General features: G+C 51.2%; 1 protein-coding gene across 6 annotated transcripts in view; it reads left to right on the top strand.

Moving 5' to 3' along the window:
* NSD3 (nuclear receptor binding SET domain protein 3) overlaps nucleotides 1–13608 on the top strand; it is a 223786-nt gene that overhangs the window by 149603 nt on the left and 60575 nt on the right. For all 6 annotated transcript variants that reach the window (XM_075346392.1, XM_075346391.1, XM_075346390.1 and 3 more), the window contains 3 exons: nucleotides 3059–3261; nucleotides 3360–3472; nucleotides 6782–7051. In XM_075346392.1, the coding sequence (XP_075202507.1) occupies nucleotides 3059–3261; nucleotides 3360–3472; nucleotides 6782–7051 (586 nt within the window). The remainder of the gene's footprint in view (nucleotides 1–3058; nucleotides 3262–3359; nucleotides 3473–6781; nucleotides 7052–13608) is intronic.

Below are 13608 nucleotides of genomic sequence, written 5' to 3'. Positions count from 1 at the left end.
GGTTGCAGCTATGGAAGCAGTGCCGTTCGCGCAATTCCATCTACGGCCACTCCAATGGGACATTCTTCGCAAATGGGACAAGAGTTCGGCTTCCCTCGACAAGAACATCTCTCTTTCCCTTGCAACCAAAACATCACTTCAGTGGTGGCTCCTACCCACATCTCTGTCTCGGGGAAAATCCTTCCTACCTCCAACCTGGGCCGTGGTCACCACGGACGCGAGCCTGTCAGGTTGGGGAGCGGTTTTTCTCCACCACAGGGCTCAAGGAACCTGGAATCCAATAGAATCGTCCCTTCAGATCAATATCCTGGAGATAAGGGCAGTATATCTAGCCCTATTGGCTTTCCATCGGTGGCTGGAGGGCAGGCAGATCCGAATCCAGTCGGACAACGCCACTGCCGTCGCTTACATCAACCACCAAGGCGGCACTCGCAGTCGTCAAGCCTTCCAGGAAGTCCGGCGAATTCTGCAGTGGGTGGAAGTCACAGGCTCCACCATCTCCGCAGTTCACATCCCGGGCGTGGAAAACTGGAAAGCAGATTTTCTCAGTTGTCAGGGCATGGACGCGGGGGAATGGTCTCTTCACCCAGATGTGTTTCGAGAGATCTGTCGCCGCTGGGGAACGCCGGACGTCGACCTCATGGCGTCACGACACAACAACAAGGTCCCGGCCTTCATGGCTCGGTCTCAGGATCACAGAGCTCTGGCAGCGGACGCCTTGGTCCAGGATTGGTCGCAGTTTCGACTGCCATACGTGTTTCCACCTCTGGCGATGCTGCCCAGGGTACTACGCAAGATCCGGTCCGAATGCTGTTGCGCCATTCTCGTCGCTCCAGACTGGCCGAGGCGGTCGTGGTATCCGGATCTGTGGCATCTCGCGATGGGTCAACCGTGGGCACTTCCAGACCGCCCAGACTTGCTGTCACAAGGCCCGTTTTTCCATCTGAATTCTGTGGCCCTCAACCTGACTGTGTGGCCATTGAGTCCTGGCTCCTAGCGTCTTCAGGGTTATCTCAGGATGTCATTGCCACCATGAGACAAGCCAGGAAGCCTACGTCCGCCAAGATTTATTACAGGTCTTGGCAAATCTTCTTATCCGGGTGCTCTGATAACGGTTTTCCTCCATGGCCGTTTGCCTTACCCACATTCCTTTCATTCCTACAACCTGGAATGGACAAGGGTTTGTCCCTCGGCTCTCTCAAGGGCCATGTTTCGGCGCTCTCCGTGTTTTTTCAAAAGCGTCTAGCCAGGCTTCCGCAGGTCCGCACGTTCCTGCAGGGGGTCTGCCACATGGTTCCACCTTACAAACGTCCGTTGGAACCTTGGGATCTTAACAGGGTCCTGACGGCTCTTCAAAAGCCGCCTTTTGAGCCGCTGCGGGATGTCTCTCTCTCCCGTCTTTCTCAGAAGGTGGCCTTCCTGTGGCAGTCACATCACTTCGGAGAGTGTCTGAGCTTGCAGCGCTGTCATGCAAAGCTCCCTTCCTGGTTTTTCACCAGGATAAGGTGGTTCTGCGTCCTGTCCCGGAATTTCTCCCTAAGGTGGTATCCCCTTTTCATCTAAATCAGGATATCTCCTTGCCTTCCTTTTGCCCTAATCCAATTCACCAGTGTGAAAAGGATTTGCACTCTTTGGATCTAGTGAGAGCACTCCGGCTCTACGTGTCTCGCACGGCGCCCCTGCGCCGTTCAGACGCGCTCTTTGTCCTTGTCGCTGGCCAGCGCAAGGGCTCTCAGGCCTCCAAGTCAACCTTGGCTCGGTGGATCAAGGAACCGATTCTCGAGGCCTACCGTACTTCTGGGCTTCCGCTCCCTTCAGGGTTGAAAGCCCATTCTACCAGAGCCGTAGGTGCGTCCTGGGCATTGCGGCACCGGGCGACGGCTCAGCAGGTGTGTCAGGCGGCTACCTGGTCTAGTCTGCACACTTTCACGAAGCACTATCAGGTGCATACCTATGCTTCGGCAGACGCCAGTCTAGGTAGGCGAGTCCTCCAGGCGGCGGTTGCCCACCTGTAAGAGGGGGCCGTTTTCGGCTCTTTCTATTGAGGTATTGTTTTTACCCACCCAGGGACTGCTCTTGGACGTCCCAATTGTCTGGGTCTCCCAATGGAGCGACAAAGAAAAAGGGAATTTTGTTTACTTACCGTAAATTCCTTTTCTTCTAGCTCCTATTGGGAGACCCAGCACCCGCCCCTGTGCCCTTCGGGCTGGTTGTTCTTTTGTGTACACATGTTGTTGATGTTGATTTGTTCCTTTGGTTCATGGTCTTGAGTTTTTCGAACATCCTTCGGATTGAATTTACCCTAGACCAATTTATAAGTTTTCTCCTTCCTGCTTTTGCACCAAAACTGAGGAGCCCGTGATGCACGGGAGGGTGTATAGGCAGAGGGGAGGGGTTACACTTTTTTAAAAGTGTAATACTTTGTGTGGCCTCCAGAGGCAGAAGCTATACACCCAATTGTCTGGGTCTCCCAATAGGAGCTAGAAGAAAAGGAATTTACGGTAAGTAAACAAAATTCCCTTTTTTGCACACTATTGCAAAAAGGTAATGAGCTGCAATGAAAAGTATTCGGAATCTTCATGGGCGGGGGACACAGGAACCTTCATGGGCGGAGGACACAGGAATCTTCATAGGCAGGGGACACAGGAACCATGGAACATGTTCCTCAGTTTGTGTCCAAATCTCGTGACCCCCGAGTGGTCACCTTCAATGCTCTGGTGATTCCATGTTCCCAGGTAGTCACGAAAGCTGGACACGAACCAACATGTCCCATGGTTTCTGCGTCCCCCAATGAAGGCTACGAGAAAGGAATCCTAAGTAAGTCCCAAAGAAATCCTCTTTTTGCACACTACTGCAAAAAGGTAGTGAGCTGCAATGAAAAGTATTCGGAAACTTCATGGGCGGGGGACATAGAAACCATAGAACATGTTCCTCATTTCGTGTCCAAATTTCTTGACCCCCTAGTGGTCACCTTCAGTGCTCTGCAGTGCTTGGTTTGTTAGAAACACATGTAATCCTTGCCTTCCTTGTCATATCCTTTACCACTTCTACTTTCCAGGTGGTGGCCTGCTGAGATCTGCAATCCAAAGTCTGTTCCATTTAATATCCAAGGACTGAAACATGACATCGGAGACTTTCCAGTTTTCTTCTTTGGCTCAAATGATTACTACTGGGTGCACCAGGGTCGCGTTTTTCCCTACGTAGAAGGGGATAAAAGCTTTGCTGACGGCCAGACCAGTATTAATAAAACTTTCAAGAAAGGTGAGTGCGGGGTTTGATCGATAAGACGTCCGAGTTCTCTACGCTTTTCTCTTCTCGTCTGGTTATTTTACTCATCATTATGTGTGATTTGTCATCAGCTCTTGAAGAAGCTGCTAAGAGATTTCAGGAATTGAAGGCACAGCGAGAAAGTAAGGAAGCTCTGGAGGTAGAGCGCAGCTCCAGGAAACCTCCTCCTTACAAGCACATAAAGGTGCGAGATCCTTATATTATAGGGGTTGTGGCTTCTAAAGGGGTTTTCCAGACTATCAAAATTATACTCAAGCCAAACTCACGCTCATGATGGCGGGGGTGCCATTATGCAAAGAGGGCTCAGGATCTGAGCTCTCTTCTTGTGGATGCTGCCAGCTATATTACATAGTTGGTGTCGAACAGCAGCCTCCGGAGCTAAGCTCTGATCGCTGCTGTTAACCAGTTAAACTCTGACAACAGTATTTAGAAGTCGTGGATGCTGGTGCTCACGCACACTGGCTCACATCAACCCACCCATGGTGTGATCCTGGGTCACTGGTTACTTGCCATGGCAGCTGGGAACCTATCGAAGACCCCACTATCACTGCCATCTTGGTACTCCTTGAAAGGTGACCTCAGTGCTCACTAGATACTGCAATCCAGTGGTTTTGTCGTATATCGGATTGGACAATTGCAGGTTCAAGTAAAAAAGAAAGTAAAGTAAAAATATGAAAAAATAATATATAATTTTTAAACAAAAAACAATATAAAAATTTTAGTCATCCTCTTTCCTCTTTTCTCCCTTTAAAAACAAAAGATATAGAAACTGAACATATTTTGTTTCATCGCATTCATAAAGGTGCGACCTATCACAGTGTAAAATTAATTAACCCATTCGATAAACGCCGTAACGCAATGCACCGTTCTCTGGTGCCGGAGCCACCTCTTTCGGCCATCTTCGTCCTCCTTCTCTAGCCGCGGTGCATGACGTGCCTGACGTCATCCACACTCACCAGGTCCTGAGCAGGGCAGATCACAGTATTGTAGTGCACCTGCGCAGGACCGGCGAGTGTGTATGACGTAGTCGCGTCATGCACACAAGAGTCAGAAGAAGGATGAAGATGACCAAAAGAGGCGGCGCCGGCACCGGAAAACGAAGACGCCCATCTGGCCAACCGAGCGACCGTTAGGTAAGTATTATAAAGTGTTTTTTATGTTCTCACAACAGCCTGGGCTCTTATATACCACATGTTAGAATGCTGTATATAAGAGCCCGGTGGTGGCCGCAGCGTATACGCCAAAAAAGTGGTGACAGGTTCCCTTTAAAATGGGAGTGCATCTTATAATACGGATGTTGTTTATTGGGGCGACGATGGTGGCGCGGTGATATGAGGGCTCTGAGGAGGGGGTGTCACTGCAGTGGAGCAACTCAGGAGGGTCACAGGATGGAGGGTCGGTGATACTGTGGGTTTGTGAGGTGTCGCAGCGGCGGGTGCCATTGATCTGCATACGAACTGTTTTGAATCGCCAGCGGTTGACGCAATGGATGTCAAGAAAATGGCCGTGGAGGTCAATCTGCGCACGCGTCGCCTCCACAACCATTTTCTTGAAGTCTATTGCGTCAACCGTCGGCAGATCAATGGTGCCTGCCCCACAAGCCCTCAGTATCGCTGACCCTCCGTTCACTGACCCTCCTGAGCCGCGACACCCCCTCCTGGGAACCTGCAGCATCGCAGACTGTGGTTCCTGAGACCCTCCGGAGCCACTCCCCCACCGCTGCTCTCTCCTGGTGAGCTAATATAAGAGGCACTAGGATTATAACATGGACCCTAATTTTAAAATTCATTTTTTTTTCCATTTTTCGCCTTCAAATTTAGGGTGCGTCTTAGGGTATGTGCCCACGATCAGGACTCACTGTGTCCTGGACGCAACGGGTCCTGACCTGCGGAGCCACGCGTCTCCTCCGCAGGAGAACGCAGGAGACCGCAGCCGCTCGTACCCACGATCAGGGATCAGTGCGCTGGGATCTCTCTTGTGTTCTCCCTACGGAGGACCCATGCAAATCCGCAGCAAACAATTGACATGCTGTGGTCTGGAAAGCCGCACCACAGGTCAGTGTTTGTTGTGGAAAAAACAAGCATAATGGGCCCGGGATTTCCAGAAATCCCATCCACTGTGCTTGCACTGTACAACGCAGTGTTGTGGACGCAGCTGAAGCATGCTACATCCAAAACGCAGCAAACACTGATCGTGGGCACACAGCCTTATAATCCAGTGCATCTTATAAAACGAAAAATACGGTAAGTAGCTAAATTGCAACCTAACCTTGTTATTTACGTTTTATGTGTGTCTATCACAGGTGGGCAATTTCTTGTACAAGGAACTCAGCGCCAACAGCTTTTTGTTATAGAGCTTGTAAACGCTGCTCTAAAGCTGGCTTCTCTGCCCCTTCTTGCCTGCAAAGCTGCCTCTGCTTATAATAATAAGAATATTTATTCACTTATATAGCACTATTAATTCCACAGCGCTTTACATACATTGGAAACACTGTCCCCATTGGGGCTCACAATCTAAATTCCCTATCAGTATGTGTTTTGGAGTGTGGGAGGAAAGCGGAGAACCCGGAGGAAACCCACACAAACACGGGGAGAACATACAAACTCCTTCCAGATGGTGTCCTTAGTGGGACTAGAACCCAGGACCCCAGCGCTGCAAGACTGCAGTGCTAACCACTGAGCCACCACAAGACTGCAGTGCCAACCACTGAGCCACCATGCTCTTCTTGCAGAATTGAAGAGTGTAGTTTGGGGCATTGATAGACCACCAGCGATCAGGAGATTCTGTGGATAGAAAATAACGTCAAAACATGGTAAAACCCTTTTAAAAGAAGCTCAGACCAGTTAGAAACAGTACAAGACACAATGTCCTCCCCTCACTGGTCCTCTACCTCTGACGTTCCGACACTTTCCAGGGTTCCACTGCTCTGTTTATCCCAGACCCGTCTTTACTCAGGAAATGCCTCCTGAGCCAATGACTGATCACAGTGGAGACCCGCCTTACACAGTGATTGGCTGGGTATCCATTTCTGGCATGCTGAAAACGGGATCAAAAAGCACAGAGAGCTGGTAAGCGCGGGGATGGGACCAGCTTCGGATCGGTGAAGATGATGATCATTACTCTTCTTCTTTACTCAGCCTGTGTTTTTCCAAGTGTTATTTTGATCGTCTGGAAAACCCCTTTAAGATTAGATTCACACAGGACAGATTTTTGGGGAGGATTACGTTACAGTACGATGCTTGTTTTGGGGGGCTGGGATATCTGCACCTTGTCCGTTCACTCATAGTATATACGGTAGTTGTGGTGGCTCCTCCAGAGTCATCCAAGCCGAAAGGGGTTGATCTCGAAGTATATAATTTCCCTGCAGCGCCACCAAAGGGGAAATCGAGCTTTACACACTGTATATTTTTCTCCCAGTTTCCATAATGGGGCAATAATGCCACAATTCAGACTCGTCCTTTTAGTACTTTTACATGTAATGTCTTTTCTACAGAACAATAAAGCGGTGGGGAAAGTCCAGATCCAGTTGGCCGATGTCTCTGAAATACCTCGTTGTAATTGTCGTCCCACTGATGAAGCCCCCTGTGGCCTGGACTCCCAATGTCTGAACCGCATGTTGCTGTACGAGTGTCACCCTCAGGTGTGCCCTGCAGGGGAGTACTGCCAGAACCAGGGCTTCACCAAACGGCTCTACCCCGAGACCGAGATCTTCCGCACAGACAAGAGAGGCTGGGGTCTCCGCTGCAAAAGAGATATCCGCAAGGTATTGTTAACATGGCTACAGAGGCAAAAACTGGAAGCAATGTCTGTTCTGATATATGAATTTTAAAGGCAGTGTCCTCTATGAAATCTGTAAGCAGGTTTTTGCTTTGTAATCTGAGAACAGCATGATATAGGTGCATAAACCCTGATTCCAGCGATGTGTCACTTCTTAGGCTGTTAGGCTAGGGCCCCACTTTGCGTTTCCACCTGCGTTTTAGGTGCTTTTTAGGTCCGTTTTGAGAAGCACCTTTTTTCTGCCAAAAGTCATGCGGTTTGATTTACCAGCAAAGTCTATGGAAAAAGTGGATTTCCTGACCCCACTTCGCGTTTCTAAACACTGCGTTTAATTTGCATATTTTGTGGCAAAAACCATGCGTTCAAAGAAGCAACATGTCAGTTGTTTTCGCCATTTTGGGTGCGTTTTGCTAACATTGAAGTCAATGAGAAATGGCAAAAAACAAGAATCAAGCAAATTCTTGCGTTTTACCTGCTTTTCCAGTGCAGAAAACATGCGTTTTGGATTTCAAAATAATGATTTCATATGTCCCTTTACACACACACATAGTCCGACAATTAAAAATAAGCTTTATTTATCGTTCCTCTGGGAGACCAAGACCATGGGTGTTTAGCTTCTGCCTCCGGAGGACACACAAAGTACTACACTAAAAAGTGTAGCTCCTCCCTCTGAGCTTATACACCCCCTGGTGAGCAGACCGAGCCAGTTTATCGCTTTGTGTTCAGGAGGCATACATCCACACATGCATTCTCATATGATTTTTCCCTTTTGGAATGAGTTTGAAGAACTGTGGGTCCACGTCTGGACCCCCGGCATGTCCCTTCTCACCCCACTGTGTCGGCGGTGTTGTAAGGTTGATTTCCTAGGCTGGAGCCTTACATGCCGTGCTCCTTCACCATCCCTCCTGGGCTCTGGCTTGAAGTGGGAGCCAGCACGGTCTCCATGCCTGGCAGGAGACCGGTCTCCATCCACAGCCCTTCAGGACCCTGCTGGACCGGAGCACTCATCCCCAGGGACATGGCCCTGCGTCTCAGCAGCTAAGTACCTGAGACGTTTATATTTGGGGGTCCCTGTGCTTTATTGTTGGGGGAGAGTGTGCTTATTGTATTTTCTGACATTTCCGGCAGGTTCTCTAGCTGTCGCCCGAGAACCGCGCCGATGGTGCCTGCGCGTCGGCCTCGCCGCTCAAATTTAGGCCCCGGCTTCGCCGGAGGCCTAGTTTCGTTTCACTGCCCTAGCATGTCACTCATGCAGAGGGACAGCGCGGCTCCTCCCGGCGGCCGTTCTGCACAGGGGAGGGACACTCCCCACTGCTGTGCGTGTATCCTCCCCTGTAGGTCTCTTGGCTCTCCAGATTCCGCTCTTCATGCAAGTCCCGCCCCCTCTCTTCGCTCCGGCGGCCTTTTTCTCAGAGTTCTCTCAGCGTTGGTCTGCGTTCTGCATCCCTGCTGAGGTGCTGTGTTTGAGGGTCCGGGCTTCGGGATCTGGAGGGCACACAACACCGCTCTGCACAGCACAGCGGTCTGGTAAGCCACAACTGGATCTGGTTGTGGACCTCTGATATACTCTCTGGGGTTCATTCTCTTGCAGAGCCCCCACTCCAGCAGCATGTCTCACACGAGGAGCAAGGCTCCAAAGCTTTACTCTGTATGCGCTGCATGTAAGCTCCTGCTGAACCGAGCACCTATCCACATTGTGATGCCTACTCTACCTTGGCGGTGCCACAGCCTGGAGTCTCTCCCCCAGTGGTCTCTCAGGCTGCTCCTGCTCCTGTGGCTGAGCCCCCGGCCTGGGTAGAATCCTTTTCTAGGTCTATCTCCCAGTCTTTTGCTGAGTCCATGGGACTTCTGTCCAGGACTTTGCTGAATATGCATCAGCCCCCCTCACAGGGTGCCTCTGCTGCTAGGGCTCTCTCAGGACCGGAGCTCACAGAGGATTCATCATCAGGTCCCAGACCCCGTCCTCCTAAGAAGAGACGTAGGGTTCCCTCTCCCTCCTCCTCCCGCGGCTCTGATTCAAGAGCGGACTCGCAGGATGAGGAGGATGCCTTTACAGGGGGCTCGGAGGCTAACTCCATGTACCCCATTGATCTGTCCTAAAGTGACTCAGATCTTAGGTACATGATTGCTTCCATTAATTCTGTTCTGGATCTTAATCCGCCAGTATCAGAGGAGCAACCCTCTCTGGCAGAAAAGCACCAGTTTACCTCGCCTAAGAGGGCAAAGAGTGTGTTCTTTAACCACTCCAGTTTGTGTCCAAGCCCAGGGCCTGTGATGACAAACGCTTCCCGAAGCGTGGTTCTGATGACCGTTTTCCCTTTCCACCTGAGGTGGTCAAGGAGTGGGCTCAGTCCCCAAAGGTAGACCCCCCGGTGTCTAGGCTCTCAGCCCGGACTGTTGTGTCGGTGGCTGATAGCACCTCCCTTAAGGATTCCACTGACCGCCAGATTGACCTTCTGGCCAAATCCGTATATGAAGCGGCGGGGGCCTCGTTTTCCCCGACTTTTGCAGCAGTGTGGGCTGTCAAAGCCATATCTGCTTCTCTAGAGGAGATGCATTCCCTCTCCAGGGAATCTATGCCCGAAATGGTTGCCTTGACTTCCCAAGCTTCAGCTTTTTCATCCTATGCCATGTCTGCCATGCTGGAGGCTTCTCACCGCACTGCGGTGGCTTCGGCTAATTCCCTCGCTATCCGCAGGATCTTGTGGCTTCGAGAGTGGAAGGCAGATGCTTCTTCTAAGAAGTATCTTGCTGGGCTCCCTTTTGCTGGGTCCCGGCTGTTCGGAGAACAGCTGGATGAAATTATTAAGGAAGCTACTGGCGGGAAGAGTACTTCCATGCCACAAACCAAAGCCAGGAAACCTGCCCAGGGTAGGAATCAGTCGAGGTTTCGCTCCTTTCGTTCCTCCAACTGGTCGTCCTCTAAGCCTTCGGCCTCGTCCACTAACTCAGCCAAGGACCAGAAATCCAACTGGCGCCCAAAAGCGCGTCCACAGAAGACGGCAGGAGGTGCTGCCACTAAGGCAGCCTCCTCATGACTATCTGCCCGCTCCAGCAACGTCCTTGGTCGGTGGCAGGCTCTCCCACTTTGGCGACGCTTGGTTTCAACACGTCTCCGATCAGTGGGTGAGAGATATCATCTCCCACGGCTACAGGATAGAATTTTCTTCCAGTCCGCCAAACAGATTTTTTCTCTCAACCCCCCCCTGCTCCAAGGCCGCCGCCTTCTCACAGGCCGTGGCATCCTTGCAGGCCAACGGAGTAATTGTACCGGTGCCCGCCCGGGAACGGTTCAGAGGTTTCTACTGAAATCTCTTCCTAGTCCCCAAAAAGGACGGTACTTTCCGGCCCATCCTGGATCTCAAGCTTCTCAACAAGCATGTTCAGGTGCGGCACTTTCGCATGGAGTCTCTGCGATCAGTCATTGCCTCAATGACCCAAGGGGATTTCCTGGCGTCCATCGACATCAGAGACGCCTATCTGCATGTGCCAATTGCAGTCTCACACCAGCGTTGGTTACGTTTTGCAATCGGAGAAAATCATTTCCAATTTGTGGCTCTCCCCTTCGGGTTGGCCACAGCCCCTCGGGTATTCACCAAGGTCATGGCTGCAGTGACTGCGGTTCTGCACCTTCAGGGGTTGGCAGTGATCCCTTACCTGGACGACCTTCTAGTCAAGGCTTCATCCAGCGCAGACTGTCAGCGGAGTGTCTCGCTCATGCTCGCCACTCTAGCCCAATTCAGGTGGCTGGTCAATATTCCCAAATCCACCCTGACTCCGACCCAGAGTCTCACGTACCTAGGGATGCAGTTCGAGACTTTGCCAGCACTTGTGAAGTTGCCCTTAGTCAAACAGCAGTCCCTCCAACTGGCAGTGCGCTCTCTGCTGAGGCCCCGCCGTTATACCCTCAGGTGTCCCCTTTGCCCAGTTCCATCTGCGCCCCCTGCAGCTGGACATTCTCCGCTGTTGGGACAAGCGGCCTTCCTCCTTACACAGGCTAGTGGCTCTGTCGCCACAGACCAGGAGCTCTCTTCAGTGGTGGCTTCGGCCCCTCTCTCTGTCCCAGGGGTGATCCTCACCACGGATGCCAGTCTATCCGGCTGGGGAGCGGTATGTCTCCACCACAGAGCGCAGGGCACTTGGACTCCGTCCAAGTCAGCCCTTTCAATCAATGTGCTGGAAATCAGAGCCGTGCTTCTAGCTCTCCTAGCTTTTCACCACCTGTTGGCGGGCAAGCACATTCGAGTCCAGTCAGACAACGCGACAGCGGTTGCCTACATCAATCACCAAGGCGGGACACGCAGCCGCCTGGCAATGTTGGAGGTACAACGCATCCTTCAATGGGTGGAGGACTCCAAGTCCACCATATCGGCAGTCCACATCCCAGGCGTGGAAAACTGGGAGGCAGATTATCTCAGCCGTCAAACCGTGGACGGTGGCGAGTGGTCCCTGCACCCGGCAGTGTTTCAGTCAATCTGCCGCAAATGGGGCACGCCGGACGTGGACCTAATGGCATCCCGTCACAACAACAAAGTTCCTGTTTACGTGGCTCGCTCCCACGATCCTCAGGCATTCGCCGAGGACGCTCTAGTTCAAGACTGATCCCAGTTTCGTCTGTCCTACGTGTTTCCCCCTCTAGCTCTCTTGCCCAGAGTCCTGCGCAAGATCAGAATGGAGGGCCGTCGAGTCATCCTCATTGCACCGGACTGGCCCAGGCGAGATTGGTATCCAGACCTGCTCCACCTGTCCGTAGAGATGCCGTGGCATCTCCCGGACCGTCCAGACCTTCTCTCGCAAGGTCCATTTTTCTGCCTGAATTCTGCGGCTCTCAAATTGACGGCGTGGCTCTTGAGTCCTGGATTTTGACGGCTTCTGGTATTCCTCCTGAAGTCATCTCCACTATGACTCAGGCCCGTAAGTCTTCCTCCGCTAAGATCTATCACAGGACTTGGAGAATTTTCCTATCCTGGTGTCGCTCTACCGGCCATCCTACTTGGCCTTTCTCCTTGCCGACCCTTCTGTCTTTTCTACAGTCCGGTCTGCAGCTAGGTCTGTCCCTCAACTCTCTCAAGGGACAAGTCTCAGCTCTGTCTGTTCTGTTCCAGCAGCGTCTCGCTCGGGTGGCTCAGGTCCGCACCTTCATGCAGGGCGCGTCTCACATCATTCCGCCTTACCGGCGGCCCTTGGATCCCTGGGACCTTAATTTGGTTCTCACGGTTTTGCAGAAACCCCCCTTTGAGCCTCTTAGGGAAGTTTCATTGTATCGTCTTTCACAGAAAGTGGCCTTTCTGGTGGCCATTACTTCCCTCAGGAGAGTCTCTGATTTGGCTGCGTTCTCTTCGGAGTCACCTTTTTTTGTTTTTCATCAAGACAAGGTGGTTCTCCGTCCGACTCCGGAATTTCTTCCTAAGGTGGTCTCTCCTTTCCACCTTAACCAGGACATTACCCTACCTTCCTTTTGTCCGGCTCCTGTTCATCGCTTTGAAAAAGCGCTGCATACTCTGGATCTGGTGTGTGCTCTCCGGATCTATGTGTCTCGCACCGCTGCACTTAGGCGGTGCACTTCTCTTTTTGTGCTAACCACAGGTCGGCGCAAGGGTCTCTCTGCTTCTAAGCCGACCTTAGCCCGTTGGATTATATCGACCATTTCGGACGCCTACCAGAGTACTCAGGTGCCTCCCCCGCCGGGGATCAAGGCACATTCGACCAGAGCTGTCGGTGCCTCTTGGGCTTTTAGGCACCAGGCTACGGCTCAACAAGTCTGTCAGGCTGCCACTTGGACTAGCCTGCATACCTTTTCGAAGCACTACCAAGTGCATGCTCATGCTTCGGCAGATGCGAGCTTGGGCAGACGCATCCTTCAGGCGGCTGTCGCCCATTTGTGAAGTTAGGTTCTGCCTACTTCTTAGTTTATTCTGTTTATTTCCCACCCAGGGACTGCTTTGGAACGTCCCATGGTCTGGGTCTCCCAAAGGTACGATAAAGAAAAAGAGAATTTTGTTTACTTACCGTAAATTCTTTTTCTTATAGTTCCGTATTGGGAGACCCAGCACCCTCCCTGTTGTCTGTTGGCAATTTTTTCTTGTTCCGCGTGTTCTCACCGGCTGTTGTCGTGGACAGAGTCTCCGGTTGTTCCGGCTCTTGCTCTGTTCTACTTGTGGGTGGCTATTCTCCTTCAGCTTTTGCACTAAACTGGCTGGGTCTGCTCACCAGGGGGTGTATAAGCTCAGAGGGAGGAGCTACACTTTTTAGTGTAGTACTTTGTGTGTCCTCCGGAGGCAGAAACTATACACCCATGGTCTGGGTCTCCCAATACGGAACTATAAGAAAAAGAATTTACGGTAAGTAAACAAAATTCTCTTTTTTTAATAAATTATTGCAATTTTTCCATTAAATATCATATTACCGCTATAATTTCATTATATTAATCTATTTTCATCATTTTTTTCAAAAACATAGGATTCTTTCTTTTTTTCCAATTTTTTCATTGAGTTTGACTATTTAAACTTTATTTAGCTGTGTCTAGATGTTCAAAACGCATCT

This window comes from Anomaloglossus baeobatrachus, chromosome 4 (genome assembly GCF_048569485.1).
Source record: "Anomaloglossus baeobatrachus isolate aAnoBae1 chromosome 4, aAnoBae1.hap1, whole genome shotgun sequence".
Lineage (NCBI taxonomy): Eukaryota > Metazoa > Chordata > Amphibia > Anura > Aromobatidae > Anomaloglossus > Anomaloglossus baeobatrachus.
The sequence above is the reverse complement of the archived record's forward strand: the minus strand, read 5'-3'. Positions and strand labels throughout refer to the sequence as shown.